The 19,533-nt window shown below is 41.6% G+C and overlaps 2 protein-coding genes across 3 annotated transcripts; one reads left to right on the top strand and one right to left on the bottom strand.

Moving 5' to 3' along the window:
- Positions 1-2,207: 2,207 nt before the first annotated feature.
- Positions 2,208-10,343, top strand: gltpd2b (glycolipid transfer protein domain containing 2b). Its single transcript, XM_086226176.1, has 4 exons — positions 2,208-2,841; positions 5,009-5,067; positions 5,151-5,329; positions 5,466-10,343. The coding sequence occupies exons 1-4, from the start codon at positions 2,772-2,774 to the stop codon at positions 6,082-6,084; spliced, it is 927 nt and encodes a 308-aa protein (XP_086082302.1). The 5' UTR covers positions 2,208-2,771; the 3' UTR covers positions 6,085-10,343.
- Positions 8,221-19,378, bottom strand: atp1b2b (ATPase Na+/K+ transporting subunit beta 2b). Of its 2 annotated transcripts, XM_086226177.1 has the most exons (8): positions 18,959-19,378; positions 14,983-15,111; positions 14,776-14,883; positions 14,380-14,585; positions 14,134-14,193; positions 13,892-13,918; positions 12,901-12,996; positions 8,221-12,231 (listed from the first exon to the last, which is right to left on the bottom strand). In XM_086226177.1, the coding sequence occupies exons 1-8, from the start codon at positions 19,047-19,049 to the stop codon at positions 12,064-12,066; spliced, it is 885 nt and encodes a 294-aa protein (XP_086082303.1). In that variant the 5' UTR covers positions 19,050-19,378; the 3' UTR covers positions 8,221-12,063. The 2 variants fall into 2 exon arrangements, with proteins under 2 accessions (XP_086082303.1, XP_086082304.1); XM_086226178.1 differs by lacking the exon at positions 13,892-13,918.
- Between the last annotated feature and the right edge of the window lie 155 nt (positions 19,379-19,533).

Genomic DNA, 19,533 nt, shown 5'->3' with positions numbered 1-19,533 from the left:
GCCTCACCACCTTAGCAGCAGGGATCCAGTCGCGACACTGTCTGTAGACTACTCTGTGGTGGGGTTAGAGGGCTGGAGGCAGACAATACCCATAAAACTCAAACATGGACTTGGATCTGCGGCAAGCTAAGTCCTTTAACTTTGATTTCCGACAGATGTCGAACATTTTACAAAGACACTTCTAAAAAGTACTAACTATGAGGATCTAGTCAAGAGACTAAACATGCCATTAAATTAGGAGTGTGAGTAATATAAGTCATGTCACTGTAGCTACAAGGCAGCAGACCGATTTTTGGAATGTGCTATGTGAGTTGCCCAGTATGTGATGTACTTCTAAATATACAGTTAGTGTAACAGAGATGAGCTTCTTGAAGGTAACTGGAGCCTCCAGAAAGCAGATGACATGTCTCACAGTCTGCAGAGGGAGAGCTGCATCTGTCTTGCTTCAACACAGTAGAGTTGTAGTAGACCAGCTTGCATTTTAGAGGTAGCCAAAGGTTAACAATGTGAGATAATGAAAAGATCAGAGGGAAAGGGCTTTTTTGTGTACCTAGTAGACATTTTGATCTGAATTAACATGCAGCTCTGCGTGCAGTTGAGCTTGAAAGTCTGAGCAAAGTCCAGTATTTGCCTCTTATATGGAGACTTTTCTCAACGTCACCCAGTCATTTTCACCGGCACCTCGGACAAGCGTGCATAACAGTTTTTATAAGCATTGTTATAAAAATAGCAGCAGTGAAGAAGTGGTTTCAGGCCATTATAGAGTTAATGCACTCAGGCCAAGAGCTGTAGTCGAATATGCGATGACAACATTTCTAAAGTCTGCAGGGCCTGTGGTGCATCCATGGAAAGAGTTACAACAACTGCCATAAATGTCTTAAAGTGTACTGTGAATCTATTAACAGTCTCACACTCTGTTATATGAAATGTTAACTACGTGTTGCAAAAATATTGTCATCATGTTGAATCATCTCTGGTTTTCTGTTTGTTTTCCATCCGAGCCAAGACGGTTTAACCAAATGTAAAAAAAAATAAAATAAAAAAAAGATTAAAAAAACAATCTTTGTTTCTTGTGTCCAATTAATTTGATTCAATGCCATGTAGCTACATGTGGCTGGAAAATTCTGTGTGGTGAAAATCCAGCGTCTGACAGTGACAAAGTATCTCTCTCCTGCTCTACTGAACATACACAATTACTCTCGTGTAGTGTGAGTTTGCAGTACGTGTTGTAATCTATCATCATTGTGTTTGGCTAATAAAACAATACCCAACATAAGGTTTTGAGAAATATATTTTGTTCAAAATGTATATTATTGCATGGGAACATAAGAGTCCCAGTTGTTCGGAGTCAGACAGTTCAAGGGTCACATGTTTTCACAGGGATTCAATCTCCCCCTGTCAGTTGCTGCCTATTTCAGAGGGGATCATCCATTGGTTGCACGGAATAAAAGCCCCATGACCGGCCCCTCCCAGCCCAGTCATGAATGCCCTGCTTTCGTTTTTTTTTTTTTTTTTTTTCTTCCCGCTCCTACACTGAAAAATACCATTGTTAACTCCCTTTTCATGAGTGCACATGTGGTTCGGCTTGAGTTCAACGTCTGCTCTGCTCCCCACCCCCCAATCGAGGGAGAAGCCCTGATAAAGACAAATTCCTGGGTTTTCCATGATCACTACAAGATGACTAACAGAGGTGATAACCATTGCTCCATGCTAATCTTCTGTTTTACTGATGTTTCTCAGACTCTCTAGAATAAAATTAAATATCTGAATTATTCGCATTCAGAGATCAAAACATGTGACAGGTGAAAGTATGTGTACTTTTTCTCGGGCGACATAATTAGAATCAGAAAAGCATGAATAAAAGTCTTTGTTCCTTCTGCCATTTCAGCTGGGATAAGATTTAGTTGGACTTTGTAATCTACTGGCAAACATGGACTGGGAATCTTTACAGACTACGTTGTCCCGCAAGTGAGATCAATGCAGTTTCACAAGGTTGTCATGACTTTGAATAAAGATAAATATGAAGGTTGATAAAGCTGGATGTGTTTACTTTGAAAGTGTCCTGAGATGCTGATGTGTTTCCTGTTGCATGTAATCCACCATGTGCCACCACTGGAAATGTGTGTGGTGGTGGTGGTGGTGCTCTTAATGGTCTGCGTGTGAATGAGCAAGGGAGAGCGAGAGAGAGAGAGAGAGAAGAGGGAGGGCGTTGGTAGGAGGAGAGGGAGCAAATGTTTATTCAAGCTGACCAGGAATATAGCACATATGTAGAAGATGAATCTGGAGGAAGGGGGTTACTGGCGGACAAGCTGCGTTGGCGCACTGCTTTATCAGCCACTGAGTCCAATCCGTTGATCTCTGGACCCTCAGATTGAGCAACAAAACAAGGCGCAGGCTGCTTAAAAGATCATTTAGAAACAAAGACCCGAGAGAGAGAGAGAGAGACAGAGAGAGAGCTGAGGCGTGAGTAAAAAGAAGTCAAATGAGGAAGGGCAGGCTGTAGTGGGGCGGTGAGGAGGAAACCAGCAGCTGCAAAGTTGATAGAAGAGGCACAATGGTGAAGACAACTTTATATTTGAGCTTTTGGGGAGGAGTATGAAAGATTTAAGAGGGGTGGGGTAGTGGGTCATTGGCAGGGGTCTGGTTGAGACTAATTATTGTAACAGTCTGTGCATGGGACAAGGACTCATGTGAGACACAGAAGAATTAAAAGGTAAAAGACAGAAAGAAGGTTCAGAAAGAAGCTGGCAGCACCAAAAGTGGACATCAGCATGGGTGTGAAGAGCAAGGCTGCTGCAGCTGTCTTAGTCCTGCTGCTATTCCTCGGTTCCCTGTGGCTCCGTGAGTATCTCTGTATGTGTGTGTGTGTGTGTGTGTGTGTGTGTGTGTGTGTTGCTTCTATGTAGTACTACTATAAATCTATACAACCCCTCCCTTGCTTGCGTACATGCTCTGGATCTGGAATGTGTCACATGGTGTGGCTGCTGCTGCAGCAGCAAGCATGGTCATCACTCCACACACTCATGAATATTATATATATATGAGTATATACGCAATATTCATGTGCCTGATTATGTATTAGAATCCAATATGACATAACAAAGTGGTTTATTGCAGATCCCCATTCTACCATTTACTCTAGTTTCATTTCACTGTTTTACTTCCATTTAAACAAAATGTGCTTTAGGAGTATGATGGTGTTATTCCCTTGACGTATTCTTTAAGCAACACTTCGCCCGTAATGGGTCATTTTACTTTTCAAATACTTCTAAATATGTTTTGTGAGCACACAGAGATGTTTTTCATCACTTCTTTGTGACTCCAAAATGCGGAGAAATTCAACCATGTATGCTTTAGCTTGAAGTTATTGGGGCCCAGAGCCATCTTCTGTGAACAACAGTAAAACTATCCAAAAACGTTCACTTTCCACCTCTCAAGTGCATCATCCAGCGTAATCCTCATCTTCTCTATCGAGTCGAAAACTCAGTAATAAACACTTTGTTATGTGTTAAAAACAAACAGACTGTGACACCGTCAGTTCAGTTTGCTTGCGCTCGTCCAATTGTTCATGGTAGTACCAACCTGGAAGGTTTAAAGCCCAGAACAAAGTGTTTGGTTCTTACTGAGCATACAGATGGGCAAAGAAGAAATGGAGTTTACAGGACGGCCATTAGCTTCAAGCGAAATATACGTGGCTGGTTCTGTCTGTGTTCTGCAAAGAAGTGATGAAATAGGGAAAAACTCTCTTGGTGAGCTCCGGACATCCATTGTGAGTACTACGCTCTGTAGGTGAAGTACAGCTTTAATTGTAGTGTGGTAATCCAGAACAAAGAATGCGAAGAAGTAAAGGTATTCAGCAGAGAAAGAAAGAGATTTCTATAAATATACCTGTAATCATATTCACACTGAGATCATGTGATCTATTTCCCATTTTTGAGGGATATTTAATTCTTTTCAGCTTTACTTCCATTACTGCTCTTAGTTTGCAGCGGTAAGACCTCACATCACTCTCTGACACATTTGGCAACATCTACAGGTCACTGTCGGGTCAGAAATGAGATGCTGGCAACTGTTACGCAATCTTTGACTTGAACTGCAGGAGTTTGAGACAACTGCCAAGCTGCCTGACAGGAAGCCCGATCATTTTGAGATGTTTTACTGTGATGGATACGTGACACGATGGTTGTTTGAGATCAACTGCTTGCAGCTTTTACTTTAGTTAGTCTGATCCAGTGGTCCTCAACATGTGGTTTGAAACACCGACTGGGCCTCTGAGGGAATGCCAGGAAGTCCTACATAAAACTGAGTTATAGTTTGCACAGAGATGGGGTTGTTCAAAGGAACGATGGGAAATGGAGGAAGCCGCAAATTCTTGACATTTCGTCCCAAATGAAATGGTCCTGAGTTGATATGGAAATGTGTTGTGTAGCAACGTGAATGGACTGAGGGCGGACGTTTTGATAGAGTAGTTATTTTCATCACCACGCCCATCTTTGTATATTTCCGTATGAGTCATTTGGCTTTAAGGAGAACCAGATAAGGTTCAAAATGATTCCCAGGTGAACTTGATGTGTGCTCAGGAAGCTTTTCTAATAAGTGCTGTCTCTACAACGCTCAGAGGATTCAGATCACAAGCTTTGCATTGTCACAGGCTGGAATGAGCTCAAACAGGATTAAAAGCCAACATCACATTAACAGAATGTTGTTCTCTGCCTAAAGAATGCCTGTCTTTGTCAAATTCTTTTGGAATTAATGAAGAATGTTTCCGCAGTCAGTTTCTCATGTTGGATCCGCCGCATGATTTCTGATGATCAGTAATAAGCCATCTTATCAAGGATACTCTTATGTAACTCCATGTGCAGAGATTATGAATGCAACCCATTGCCCTGTCATCCTTCATAATAAGGTTAAATAGAACCTTATCACTTGAAACATGTTTGAAGTGGATTTGCCTCTGGAAAAGTCTAATTGTGGGACCATTCCTTCTGTCTCCAATGTCCCACTGCAGAAGGAGGTTTGGATTACCACTGGGATGCTTGTTTAAAAGGTTACAATCAGGAGAATAAGGTAAGACTTATCCATATGTTTTGAGCAGCAAATGGAAGACTGAAAGATAATAAATCCCTTCTCGTATTGCTATCTCACGTTAGCTTCACCAGCAGTCTAACAGCAGCAAGGCCAATGGGGCTGAGGGCCAACCCATTCTAGAGAATTGCCCCGGTCAGACATTCCAGGTATCTCTGCTCCTCTCCCACCTGCTGGCTGCACCGGCCGACGCCTCTGACGTGCTGCTGCAGCCCTATTTGTCCAGCTGGGATGAGCTTGTGAAGTAAGATCAACAGATAAAGCTGGAGCACAGTGATTCAGACATTCATTTACAGCCCGTGGAAAGAATTAAGTAATTTATTACTCACCGTTATTGAACTGTAAGATGATTCTTTCTGTTATATGTTCATGTCCTACAGGTTTATGGAGGCTCTTGGCCCAATGGTTGGCCTGATATCTAAAGAGATAGAAAGCAAGACTTCAATTATTCGAGAACTGGCCTTTTTGGCAGAAGAGAATCCTGAGGCAGAGCGGGACCCAGATGTACTCTCCAAAAACCCAGTGAGCACAGACGCTGGAACAAAGAATACTTTCGAGGCCACACAGCTCTCCGGTGCTTACCATTCTGTACGCTCCATGATCTGGGTGGAGCTGAAACGAGGCCTGGTGGACTTCCACCACCAAACAGACTCTGGATGCCGGACACTTCTACGTCTGCACCGAGCTCTGCTTTGGTTGAAGCTCTTCTTGCAGAAACTGGCGGAGACCCCTGTGGCAGGCCGTCTCAGGAGCCCCTCAGAGCTGTGTCGCGAGGCCTACCAGAGCACCCTGGCTAACCACCACACCTGGTTTGTCCGCAGAGCTGCTGAGTTGGCCTTCATTGCCATGCCAGAGCGAGGTTTTTTCTTCAGGCTGGTGTGTGTGCAGAACCAGGAGGGGTTGAGCACGGTGCTGTACCGGGTAGTTCATGCCATTCAAGAAGTGTACGATAGGACGGAGAAAGCCCTGGAGGACAATGGCATGCTGGACTTGCCATAGAAAAGGGGAATATCAGACTGGACGTAGCACCTCTACAGCTGTTTTACGATGTTTACGTCCTCACTGTATCATGATCGCACAACTGGCCAACAAAGTGGTCAGAAAATGAATGGCCAAACTAAAATTTATTTCCTTCCAAACCAAAGTGCTACAATTGTTACTGAAAGTTAGCTTGCTTTCAGTAATTTCACCAGAGAAGGTGGTTCTATGTTTTGTGAACTTGAAGGTGTTTCTAAGGCAGCTAATGATGCATTTAGTCATTTATGCTCAACCATAGACTGTATGACATAACTGGACGGACCCTCCTGGTCTGAAAAGCTGAGCCAATGCGGAAGTGCCTTAAATATTCATTCTGTCAAATGGCCAGCAGGGGGCAACTCTACTGGTGTCAAACAGAAGTCAGAATGTATAGAATGTCCTCAGTTTTCCTTATTTTGAAGTGAGATTTTATGGCTGCTACTTTTAAGTCTTCTTCAGTACAGTATGATCGCGTTGTAAATGATGGGCTCATTTAGGCTAGATTAGAATTTAAAGAAGGGTTTGCTAAGCTTGTGGCGATCGCAGTGGAGCCCTCCATCACAAGCTCCACCCTCTCATACATATATGGTCCTGTCCAGATGCAACAAATGAAGGCCAAAATACTCAAATAAGTCCATAAAGCAATGGGTGACTTCTTTAATACATATACTGACTATCTAATTGACTATTAAATAGTCAGTTGGCTAAACTGTGAATAATTTAAGGAGGTTGACACAATAACAAGCACCTTTCCAGAAAATTATTACAACCCTGCATTAAATGCACTGTTTATAGTCTTTTTGAGTGTGACACAAGGCCTGCCAACAATTTGTGATTTCTTCTTAATTGATATCTTTTTTTATCAATTTAACTTAATTGAAATTGCAATTTCAATTGTAGTGTAATGCCAATGTTTTAGAATTCTACCTCAACACTGGTTAGCCCTAAAATCTGGGACCACTCGTGCAAAAATCAGTATATGCTGAACAAAGAGCAGCATGGTGCTGAACAGTAATGATGATGTGAGTTTGTGGTGTTAAACCATCAGTATTACATAGTAAGTTTTTGTATGAAGCTCGGAATCCCTGAATAAAAAAAGATTGCTGTTTCACTGCCATCTTGTACGGTCACGTGCTGACGTTTTAAGTGACATTTAAAAGTCACTAATGTTGTTAACCCTCCAGCACAGATTTCTTTTAAACTTTCCCCTCATCACGAAGGATACAGTGTGCTCTTTGTGACACGCTTGATGGAAGCGTGTCGGCACATTCAAACCAAAAGCCTTTCCCCTCATGGAAGCTGATTGAATGTATTACTTTGGAGAATATCAGAGGGCTACAGATTAGTTGGATTATAGCTAACTGAATGTACGTAGAACAGAGAGGAGAGCGTGTGCCTTATCAGTCCGTCTTGATCAGACTATTTTAAACCTACAAATACCTCTAATGCTACATAATCCTGTCTCTCTCTCTCTCTCTCTCTCTCTCTCTTTTCCTGCTCTCTCTTTCTAAGAAGACAGTAAAGAAAGGAGACAAGAGGATAGAGCCTGAGGCAACAGAGGGAGAAAGAGACAGGAGCTCAGTAAAGGTCACTAAACGGAAGTGCACCCCTGTTCTAATCTTGTGAACAAGGTGGCAGCAGACAGAAAGTAAAAAAAAAACAACAACAAAAAAACATGAATATACAATCTTGGGTCAGTCCATATTTATGATGATTAATATCTTATCTATCGTAAAATCCAGACAAAATTTCAGACTGTGACCTTTAACATGTGGCGTCATAGCGTGAGACGGTATTCACACATTTTTCATTTCCTCATTGTGATCAACATGCGTCTGATATGTCCTAAGAAAACAACAGCACACTTTTACCTTTCACTTGTCACCGCGCACCAGCACTGCCAGTATGTTTCTAGTGGTGCGAGGATTACAGTGGATGAGATTACTTTAGATTATATCCACCTGGTGCTGCTTTGACATAGCAGGTGTCTCTCTATCGATCCGCAACAACAAGATTCTCATTCATAAAACAGGATTAATGTCTGGTTTAGGCTCATTCTCTTGACTTCCATGATTATTAAACCTTTAAATGAAAGATGACCAAAGCAAAACATTTGAGTTTCAGTTCCCTTAAATGACATTTATTAATTTCTCTATCTTGTTTTGCAGTAAACATGAGCAAAAATATACATACAGTAAGAGCAAAAAATAAAGATCCAGAATAGAATCATCATCTGTTTGGACAACAAATTGAATGGATGTCTTTCTTTCTTGAACTATCCTTGCTCCACAGTCTTAGGTAACTTCAGCAAAGGAGGAGGGTAATGCTGTATTTGTTCCTTATTTAAAGACATGAACAGTCTGACATTTTGAATTTGAACCTGTTCTAAAAAAGGTGCTTGAACATTTTGGACTTGAAAGCTCTCTGAAAGTAGTCACACCAAAGTACCCTTAATTTAACAAACCCGTCTGCACACGCTCAGAAAACCTTCATGGCAAAGCTTACGAGCTCTATTTTGAGAAAGTTAGAAGAAGTGTATGACAAAAACAATGTCTCTACATTAAAAAACACAAGAACCATGTGGTGCTGGAGGAGGGAGTTGGTCTGGAAAGGCTTTCTACCAGAGAGCCTCCCTCTGTGAGAAAAACTTGAGGAGGGTGCAGTATAAATAGTGATGTCCACTTATATGCCTGCAGCTCATACATGGGAGTTTTCCCACAAGACTGGGCTCATATCTCGTGCTTTTTTAAAACTTGTTGACTTATTTTCAAACATTTTTTTTGATATATTTTCACTGTTCTGCCAGCATTTAGTCTAGGTTAAGCCAAAAAAAAAAAAAAAAAAAGGTTAGGCCACATTTGGAACACATTGTGGTTTGGAAAGGCTTTCTGGAAGAAATCCTTCAGGGCAAACTTCTCCCTTGAGTGAACCATGTCAACCAATTTGTTACATTTATCAAACTAATGATGAAAACCAACCTCCAACGACATGATACAATCCAAGCTGATACATTCTCTGCTCTTTACAACATATTCGCAATAAAAATACTCTTTTATAAAGAAAACAATATTCTTATATATTATTCCATCTTGATACTACACACAGGCAAAACTGCCTGCATGCAGTCTCTAACTTGTTGCTTTATATTTTTTTCTGCCTTGCTCTCGGTGACACATTGATTTTGTAACAGCCTTCTAGTTAATGTATCATACAGCCACACAATAAATAAATATATTGCTTCTTCTTTTTGTTTTTTTTTTGAGGACATATCCAAATTATTACAGGAGAAAATGGATAAATGGAGAGAACAGGAAGTAACATTCGGTGACACTGGAGAACAACACTTTCTGTCCACCAGGAGGCACTGTTATGTTTTAGAGAAACATGCTCCTTTTGTGCGTATTATATAATCGTAAGCCTTTTAATAACACAGGGTTTCTACCCTGCCACCTGGATCCTACAGTATCTCTGCATGAGACTCGAAACTCACTAATCTGCTGCCGGGGATGAGTCAATGTACCACAACTAAATCAAATTAAACTGTTATGAGGATCTTTGGTTGAAGAACTCATCTTCACAAGCACATGGATAAAACGAGTGTCCAATTAAGTTTTATTCGCTAATTTAAAATCTTTTAAATGAATTATAATCCTAATTAAGGATTGAATGCATTGACAAAAAGAGAAATGAATTATTCTTTTTTTTTTTTTAGGTTTTTTTTCCTCCAGGATGATGAAGCGATGTTTGACACAAGGAGGAGCGACAAAGTAGGGTAAAGAAGTTCAGCGTGCAGGCTCTGGATTAGCCCACCAGATTAAGAGATTACAGTGAAATTAAGTAAGTGTTGCAGCAATGCCAGAGGAGAAACTGACCATTACAGAAATAATAATTGAAAAAAAGAGCCTCAGATGACTGTGCATCCTTCATTTTGAAAACACCCCTCTGATAGAGATAAGATCCTCACGTTAGATCTCCCCGTTTGTCTTTCTTTATCAAATCTGGAACAGATAATGAGGTCCTCTGAAATACTGGTGAGCACACCGAGAAGTACATTGCTCTGAGTGAAATTCAGCAGTGGAGTCGAGCCAGACTTTAATATGAGTGAACAGATGCTCGTGTTCCACATTTGATGACACTGCTCGATCGCACTTGGACACTTTTGTAGTCATGTAAATGTTAAAACACTTGAATTTCTCCAATTGTGTTTCTTACAATTTTGTGTGCTCACGCTGCACAATCAATGCACATCAAATAAACAACTTCAGCACCAAATGAAGGTGTTATCTTTTTTTTTTGTTTGGTCAAACGACAAAAAAAATGTACGGAAAAATATATTTTCCTATGAGGTCAAGAGAGGACATTGTGTTTCCTACAGGCCTAGAAAACAAAACTGCACTAATAAATCACATTTTCTAGACTCTAGGCACCTCCCAGAGAAGATGTTAGCTAAACAGTCTGATACGCTGGATGAATGTTTTTAAAGGATGGTAATCAGGATACATGACACACAAACATTCTACATTTTCCTCCCCAAAACTGTACATACATGAAATAATTCAAATCAGTTTCACACAACCAAAAAAAGAAAGAAAAAAAGCACACCAGTGCAAATCAATACAAAATAGGACAATGTCATCTATTTCTGGTACGTATGAAATAGATGCAATACATGCAACAACAAAAAAAAAACCTCTAAATATTGATGATAATCTAAAGTACTTAAAAATCGAGACACAAGAAAATGGCTCTTGGTTTCAGCCCAGCAATAAAATGACAGACACAGTGACAGGGACGATGTCGCTTGAGGACTATTTTTGCTATTCAGATGACTGTTGAGGTTAATTGTAGTCTGGGAATCAGGAAGTTGACTAAAGACTTGTGGGGGGGGGGGGGGGGGGGCAAGGAAAAGAGGGCTGATGAACTGTGTCCTGTATTCATACATTTGGCAGTCATGCTGTTTATATAACTGCTCTCAGACAACCAGATAAGTTTCACATCTGTTTCATCAGTTTCTCTCACGTCAGTATAAATAAATGAAAGTAATCTGACGGATCTAAATCAATAGAATCAAGCATTCATAATATACGCCACTTAATGAATATTGCACATTGCATGCAACTTCCCGACCTACAGGATGAAATGGTGAATGGAACACACGCACACACACACACACACACACACACACACACACACACACACACACGCACGCACTCAAAGTTTTCCCATCTTGTGGAGATGCTTATCTTTTGCTTTTGTTAGTTCAAAATACACACTTCCTGTGTATAGTTGATTACAGTGTGGTCCCTCCTGGTGGTCAGTGGGTTAACATAACCTTGTTTCACACTTAGCAGAGAGATGGGACGACAGCGGGGTGGGGGGGAGGTGGGGGCCTCCTGCCCTCGTAGCACTCGAAAGACGACACACACATGCAAAATGGCTTCATCTGCATCCATCCATCAAGATATATGCTAGGCTTTTGGATATTTTCTTGTAAGTGCGACAGAACAGATGTACTGATATAAGGTTATGATACGGTAGAAATAAAATACTGTAGATATACACATGTCGTAATGTATTATGTGTATATTCATATATAGAGGAATACTCTGTACGGTGGCGAGGAGATAGGAGCAGCAGTAAAGTGGTAATGTTGCTGATCCTTGCAAACTTTGAAAACACGTTATCATCCTTCATATCCCCTAGTTGGTCATGCAGTATAAATAGACGTCACCTCAAACTAATTTACAGAAAATAATTTTGTCCCAAAGTGCACAGACAGAAATAATTGCAGGATTTCCACCCTTTACTCTTGAGTCAATCTCATCATACACCTGAACACCCCCAAACTTAGGGGGTTGTAAACAAATCCCACAAAGGGTGAGAATTCTGCGATTTGTTTCTGTGTATGTGCAATGTTGCGGAGAACAAAGAAAGAGGATTTGGGAGGAGGAAAAGGTGAACCTAGTTAATTGTGTTGATCCTCAGCTTGAAAGACACTCTCCCAGCAAACTTGTCTCTTTCATTTCCAGTGGGAATGTTGTTGGCGTTGATCTTGCACTCGATGTTGACATCTTGATTGGCGGTGATGTTAAGGAATTTGACGGCAACCAAAGGCTGAGAGTAGTTCACCTGCAGAAGGAAATCCAATGAACGTATTCAACCTGGTGCATCTTCAATAAACTAACACACAGTAAATAAAAGGCTCGTCTGTGCAGTCTCAGCCAAGGCCGATGTAAAAATCTAACTCTGTTAAATAAAATAGGTCCCAAATCGTCCTCTTGATCTGTATAAGCCCTGTTTCATAAATGAATCAATCACTTTAAAAGTGGGAAGTTGTGTTCGAGCATCAATCTTACAAAAGCTGCGAGCTGAACTCTGAACTTCTCACTCCCTGAAATGGCTCCTCAGTGGTGGAGGAACTATCCGCCAAGCAACTGAGATGAGCCACATGAGTCGCTGAGCATGAGAATGTAATGTATACCCCGAGGAATGCTTTTTTCTGAGAGCATTTTATGTATTTTGTGCCTGTCAAGAAAATTTATATTCTTAAGTTTCTAAAATCCTTCAAAGCTTTCAATTTGGAAGTAAGTAACATCCTGAACTAAACATTTTAGCAGAAGCACGGTATGAAACCGAAACGTTTGGTGATTTTAAAGCTTGATTTACGTCGGAGCAGATTGTTGTTGTTGTTGTGTGTTGTCAAAAAAAAGTTGAGTCTTTACTTATGGGTTGTTCTTTCGCTCCTTCAAGGTCGAACAAGTACTTGAAATGATCTTCCGAGCTCATGCACCATCTTACCTGAGCTTTCTTGCCATAGTAAGGGTAGTACATGAGGTTGAAGGTGCCATTCGGAGGGTAGTAAACCATCTCTCCAATTTTTTCAGTGTCTTCTCTCTGTGACGACGAAACAGTTTCATCAGTTATGGCATAATAAACAGGCTCATATATGTGGGCGTTGGGCGGGTGAGCCTCATTAATCCCCTTCTTTACTTCAAATCACATTTCCTGACATGCCCACCATCTCCATCAGGAGGCAATTGAGAGCCAAGAAATCTTATCATGATGTGTAAATGTTTGCTGTTCTATTGGCAACATGGACGGATTCGTTTCCAACTAATTTGAACAGTGAAAAACTGCCACTGTGCTGTGTTTGACAGAGTATTCAACCTCTCAGAGAAGTTTTAATTGAATTGTTACATTTATCATTGAGCTTGTAGTTTGCAGTATCCTCTACGACGTATCACTACAAGTCCCCTCCATGATAGTATTTTTAACACGTTAGCCATATCGTGCCACTGAGGGTATATTTGCACTACAGAAGAAAAGTTTTTTCATGGTTCCATGTTTGCCCTGAGGTTCGATAACTAATTCTGTGAGTGCATTTTGATTTGTGAATCAAATTCTTCATTTTATTCATAAGCCAACTTGTTTAGTACGTGATAATGTTTTTTGTTTTTTTTTTAAATTCTTTGACTGTAATCTGATGTGATTTGTGGCAAAAGATTTATGGTATATTTTCTTTTTGCCATTAATTCATGATGTGAAAAAAATACCACGAAATATCACGATAGAGCTATAGCTCTACATTGACTGAGGTGTTTCTAATATTTTGGAATGGATCTACATACACGAGGGACTCAATATTACAAATACTTTTCAGTATAATGTACTGCGAAACAACACCAGCATCAATTAACGCATCAACTAGCGGTTTTGTGATTCTGATTTGGTTGATTCCAGGTGTACTACAGTCTACTGCTATGTAGAACACCACAGTTTCTATTCTTACCCATTGGTCTTTGCCAACTTTGTATCTCTGAACAAATGAATGGAACACAGCAGAAAAGAGACAAAAAAAAGACCAACAACAGGCAAAGGTGAAAATATGGAGTGAAACACAGATATGGTTGTTGAAGTAATGTGGACAGAAATGTTAAAGGGAAGTGGAGATGAACGTCAGGAGGAATATTGCAGGTGAGAGCGAAACTAGGAATGTTAGGCCTCTCATCATCCACAAAGATGGAAACATACCTTTGCACCGCAGGTGACATACGGAACCTGCCCATCCTTTCCTGGCAGCATCCCAATCACCTGGTTGGAAGCAAGACAACACTCCTATGTAGCTCTTATTCAAATATGAGTAACTAGAACATTGATCTTTGAATTTTGATTCTGACAGAAATCATCTTTCCCTCCACCCAACCAGTTCCATTATCACAGTCAATCCATGTCTCCTAGCAACAGCATCCTGCTCCCTTCCCTCTTTGTCTTTCATACCCGATTCAGCTTGATGATGATGCATGGCTTTCCTTCATGGTATCCATAGTAACGGTCAGCAAGTCCAGAGCACGCCTCCAGAATGGTGCGGTTGAATTGACAGGAACGCTTTGGGTTGTTCTTCACATCACCGCTGTCCTCCTGCAGGAAGTACTGGTCTGGGGTGCACTCGTCATTCTTCTGGACCTGGACGGAGTTGTTGTATGCTGCCGGGGGAGGGGGGTTGCAAAGGGAGGGGGTTATTTGGTTTGCAGGAGCATATGACTCCACTATAAACCTGGTGCCAACCCAGAGGCTATAAACGAATGATCTCTGATTAGGTAACAACTACTCATTGTAGATCTTGGGATAATCTGTAGCAGAGAGTCACTGTAAGAGAAGCAGAGCCAAACGTACGTGCCAGGAACCTGTCCAGGGCCTGAGCGTACATGTCCCAGCTCTCCGTCTTATGGATGCTATAGACGATCTCAAAGGCCTCATCAGCTTTGGGTCTAATCACCATGCCTGGGAGTGACAGGGAGACACACGGGGAGGTCACAACACTGCCGCGCCACAGACTATGACCTGTGTTCCGGTGCCTACTCTAATTGCTTGCTACTGCACCTGGTGTGGAGAGCCTGTCCTGCCAGGTTGGTTTGTGATCATCCAGGGTCTGCAGCATAACGTACATGGTGAGCGCGAACAAGCCGGCCAGGAAGATATAGAAAACTACATAGAAGAGAAGGATAAGACCTGCAGACAGACAGAGAGGAAGGTTCCGTCAGCCACATAGAAAAACAGTGAGAATTGACAGAGAACATGATATGGAATTTTGTTCTTAATTAACCTTTTTTGAGCTTGTATATACGCTTAACGCTATCTATATATATCCTGTACACAAGGAGTAGCATCCAGTTGACAAGCATGTCATATTCTGAGTATAAAGTACATATAAAATTACTCTATAACTAAGCTCACACGGCTGTTTACTATATGTGCTCCTCGGTCTCTTAATCTTTATAAAAATGTGCCTTTTGAATATGTAGCAATTTTAAAATACGCATATTGTGTCTCAGTCAGGGATGTACAAAATGGATTTTTTTTGCTGATATCTTATATGCAATATTCAATATTTATCAATGTGGATATTATCTGTATGGATAAAATTTATATAATGTTCATATCTTTTACGCACTGAAAAACAATATAAGCATTATGCATTTAAAAAAAAAAATTTTCATTATAGATTTGGAAAAGCCCATGAATCCTACTTTTTATTTCTGTTTCCTCATAATTGGTGATAAGTAAAGACGAGGAGACTTTGGTACAACTGAGTTGTATAAATATCAACTATCGGACTGATACAGGAAAACAACAAAACCACCATTAACTCCTGATTCCAGTGATGTGCTGACACTATCATGCAACAAAACAATAAATATTAAAAACACATTTAAAATACCATCTCCTTCTTTGAAGTGTTACACACACAAGTAACAGCTTCCTGATTCGATGTGCAGATTTTTAAAACACGACATAAAAGCGATGAGTCTGAAACTTAATGACAGAGAAGATCATATCTTATTTCCCTGAAAGTCTGAGCGTTGACTCATCTCACGGCGCACTTGTTGAACTGGCTGCTTTGTATCGGCGTGGAAGCTTTATGATTTATGCATGGGAGACACATTCCACTCTTCTCTGCAACTTAGATAAGTGCACTCTGGTTCATAATTACCCTCATGCTAAAACCTATTTGAGTAAATAACCATACGTGTTAGTGACTATATTCCTCATTTGTGCCTCTCTCTCGTCTTCCTGCTCCTCTTCCACCACGATCCCTTACAGCACATGCTTATCACTTTTACGGTAAAGGTCAGATGATTGTTGTTACTCCCAAAGCACCACAAACTGCCTCTGAATGATATGAAATGTCATGCTAGCACTATCAACAGAAGCAGGAAGGAGGGACGATGGAGGGAGAACAAGGACCCCCTTGAGACCAGTCATGAGATTACAGGCCTTTATGGACTATCAGCACAACCATGATTAAGTTACACGAGACAGCTCTTCAGCTAGAACGAGCGATTGAATCTCTAATCACTTGCTTAAAGTCAAATTTATTCTGGTTAAACCATTAAGCCTCAGAAAGGTTATGTCGATCTATCCAGAACTAAACCAAATTTATTAAATTGACATGGTGAGGAAAAAGAAGCATGAAACTGTCACGTTGTTCAATTTGTTGAAATGACGCCTTCTTCTGTCAAAAAATCTATGACGTGTCACCCCAGTTGAAGCACCTGAGGCCTTCATTGGGTAGCAGCTGAGCGCCCTGACCCTGTGCCTCTGCCGGATGGCCCCCAGGGTGGAGTTCACTCGCTCTGTCAGCAGCCTCAGTGCTACATCTGCCTCCCCACACGGCCCAGCTTACAGGAATCCATAACAAAATGTCAAGGGGAAGCTGCTCCATGAGGACATGTTGATGATTTAGCGTTTGCGTGTCTCTGATCGCCTCCAGCGTGATAGGAGTTAATGAATGGCTGAGTGAGATGTTGCAGATGGACTCATTAAATATATAGAGGATTCAGGTTTAAGCCAGAGGCCCAGCAGCGAGGAAGGAATGAGACAAATGTGACAAAACAAAGTGTTTAAGTGTCATCCAGAGGGGATGCTGGGTTAACCGCAAATATGACACCACCCAGGGGAGATGACATGTGCACGTGTGCATGAGCATCCAAGCAAGGTGGCCTCCCCCCCGGCAAGGAGGGTGTTAGGTTTACAGTCGGCCTTCTCGGTCCACTATGATGATGGACAGAGTAGCATCTCTCTTTCACCCTGGTTTTGTTCACTGACAGCAGATGAAAGCGAAGAACAAAAGGACGGTCCAGTGTCCTGTTCTTTCATAATGACAAGAGGTGTCTTTTTTCTCTTAGAATTAATGAGGAGCGCATGCTTTTTAATTGCATTTAAATGGGGGATCAAACGGACTTCTGAACTACTAATGAAAGAGTCTAGGCTGCGGTTCTTTTAATGTCGAGCCATGTTTGATCTTCTTGCAATCTTATCTACCAACAGCATCAGGAGTGTGTTCGCTTTTGGATCCCTGAAGGCTCTTTTCCAAGGTTGCAGTGAGAGTCTTGTTGTCTTTTGGTTTATTTTAGCAGGAGGAGGAGGAGCACAACACAGTTAAAAAGAGGGGGGTGTTTGACCACGTCTGGCTGGTGTCGTCTGGCGGAAATGTACTGTAAGTTAAAAATGTCAGAAATGTTCTACTGTATCAAGAGCACTTCCACAATAAAGAACACACAAGGAAGTGTTCTGTGTTCGCAGCACAATGAGGTCTTTGATATGATGCTATGCTGCCTGTGTGTGCTACATAGACGGATGATGAATAGATGGAACACTGTCAAAAAAAGTGGATGCATCATTAAGAAAGAGAGGACATGCTAAGGTGAGAAGCCAAGTTTAGCAGAACATGTAGTAGCTATCTACAGAAATAGCCCAATTAGCAAGCCTTAAGAGAGCACAGCTTAAAAAGGCCACCAGACCTTGAAGCACCTGGGACACACTGATCTGGATTAACTGGCACACTGCCGGAGGATTCTCACATAGGAAGATACATTCAGTGATTTCCAGCTCTGCATGAGTTGCAAATTGTCCATTCATGAAACACAACCAAAAGGATTCTACTGCAACTGGAAGCACTTTCTTGCAGCCTAACTGAGATCATGTTCTCAGAGATGAGACAGCAAATAATCTAAATACTTGAAAGTGGTTTACTTTGCTAGAACTGACGTGAATCGATACCCTCCAGCCAATGGAGTCATTAGATTAGGATTAAATCCCTCACTGTTTTACACACATTGGGAGGGGCCTGGCTGGAGGTGATACAAATAGCATTTGGCCCTCGGCTTTACCCAGATTAAAATGCTCCAATGTCATTAGAACAGAGCCATATGCGCCCGATCATTTCATGAATCTTTCAGATAGTTGCAGCAGGCTGGTTGTGTGGCAGAAGGGGGAGTGGAGTTGGGGGGGGGGGGGGGCAGATTCTCTTTTATAGAATCTTGTTTCTATAAAAAAACATCTCAGGGGACAAGCAGGAAAATCTGCAATAATAGAAATCTTTCTATGTGACTTCCAAGGCTGTCCTCTGCAGCAGAACGGATGGAGAAGCCTCCACAGAGAGGAACCCGTGATGAGCGCTTCTGTGCAACAACCTGTTTCAACAATGCTGCAGGATTTTTTTCGAATTCACTCGTTAAAATAAAAAGACTATATGCCTCCACCCTTATATTGAAGCGCATTGCGCAAGGAAAGTAGTGCCATAAATTAATAAATAAATAAAGAAACTAGGCAGGAGGAAAAATATCCGCCGGCTTCTACAGGAGCGGTGCCGCATTCACATTTCAGCACCAGACAGCGACACATATCTCATCCCCACCTGAGCGCCAACAACTTCAAACAGCTTCAAATATAGATGCTCTTGTACTGCAGTCGCATTTCTAAATGAGCATCGTCATCTTGAGGAGACTTTGACAGAAACCTGTTAAAGAGCCAAGAATCCATATTTGCTGCATTGCTGTAGCTGGACTCTACTTACCCCAGCTACTCGCCGTCCTGCCCAGAAACTCCCTCGTCCTCGGGTTCCATATAAACTCCTTCCACTCGCTCTTTTCTCCATCTTTTGCCATTTTATATCATATAAGGCCGGACTTCAAAAGTCTGAAAAAATGCGCCTTGATGCAGCAAGCGCCGGATGAAACAGTTGAGAGAGAGAGAGAGAGAGAAAGAGAGGGAGATAGAGAGAGAGGGGGAGAGAGATGGGAGGCAGAGAGGTAATTAACCGGTTCTGTCTAAATAGGCAGAAGCACAAATGAATTAAAATAAGAGCAAAACTCTACTGCGGCTGATCTAATGAGAGAAAATGGACAGTAAAAGTAAGAGGGGTCCGACTCTCAGAACAGACCCGGTGAGTGCCCTCCCCCCAGCTCTTGTCTGCATGCCGCAGAGTTTTGATGAGTGGTGCAGAAATCTAGTGATACTGCGGTAAAGCACTGCCCCCCCCTCTCTGCAAGCGCACCCCCCCCCCCACACACACACACACACACAAACACCTCCCTCACCCCCTTCAGCCAATCATCTGCGCCGCATCGTCCCTCCTGACTGGTGCGCTAC

This window comes from Aulostomus chinensis, chromosome 15, assembly GCF_037954235.1.
Source record: "Aulostomus chinensis isolate RoL2024-O1b breed Wild chromosome 15, RoL_Achi_v1.0, whole genome shotgun sequence".
Classification (NCBI taxonomy): Eukaryota; Metazoa; Chordata; class Actinopteri; order Syngnathiformes; family Aulostomidae; genus Aulostomus; species Aulostomus chinensis.
The sequence above is the reverse complement of the archived record's forward strand: the minus strand, read 5'-3'. Positions and strand labels throughout refer to the sequence as shown.

Excerpts from the sequence above, each read along its gene's own strand:
- atp1b2b (XM_086226177.1), bottom strand. The coding sequence starts at position 19,049 with ATGGCAAAAGATGGAGAAAAGAGCGAGTGGAAGGAGTTTATATGGAAC. Across the intron at positions 14,586-14,775 it reads CCTGGACAGGTTCCTGGCAC|CATACAACAACTCCGTCCAG; the intron begins GTACGTTTGGCT and ends CTCCCCCGGCAG. Across the intron at positions 12,997-13,891 it reads AAGTTGGCAAAGACCAATGG|AGAGAAGACACTGAAAAAAT; the intron begins GTAAGAATAGAA and ends TCGTCGTCACAG.
- gltpd2b (XM_086226176.1), top strand. The coding sequence starts at position 2,772 with ATGGGTGTGAAGAGCAAGGCTGCTGCAGCTGTCTTAGTCCTGCTGCTA. Across the intron at positions 2,842-5,008 it reads CCTCGGTTCCCTGTGGCTCC|AAGGAGGTTTGGATTACCAC; the intron begins GTGAGTATCTCT and ends GTCCCACTGCAG. Across the intron at positions 5,068-5,150 it reads GTTACAATCAGGAGAATAAG|CTTCACCAGCAGTCTAACAG; the intron begins GTAAGACTTATC and ends ATCTCACGTTAG.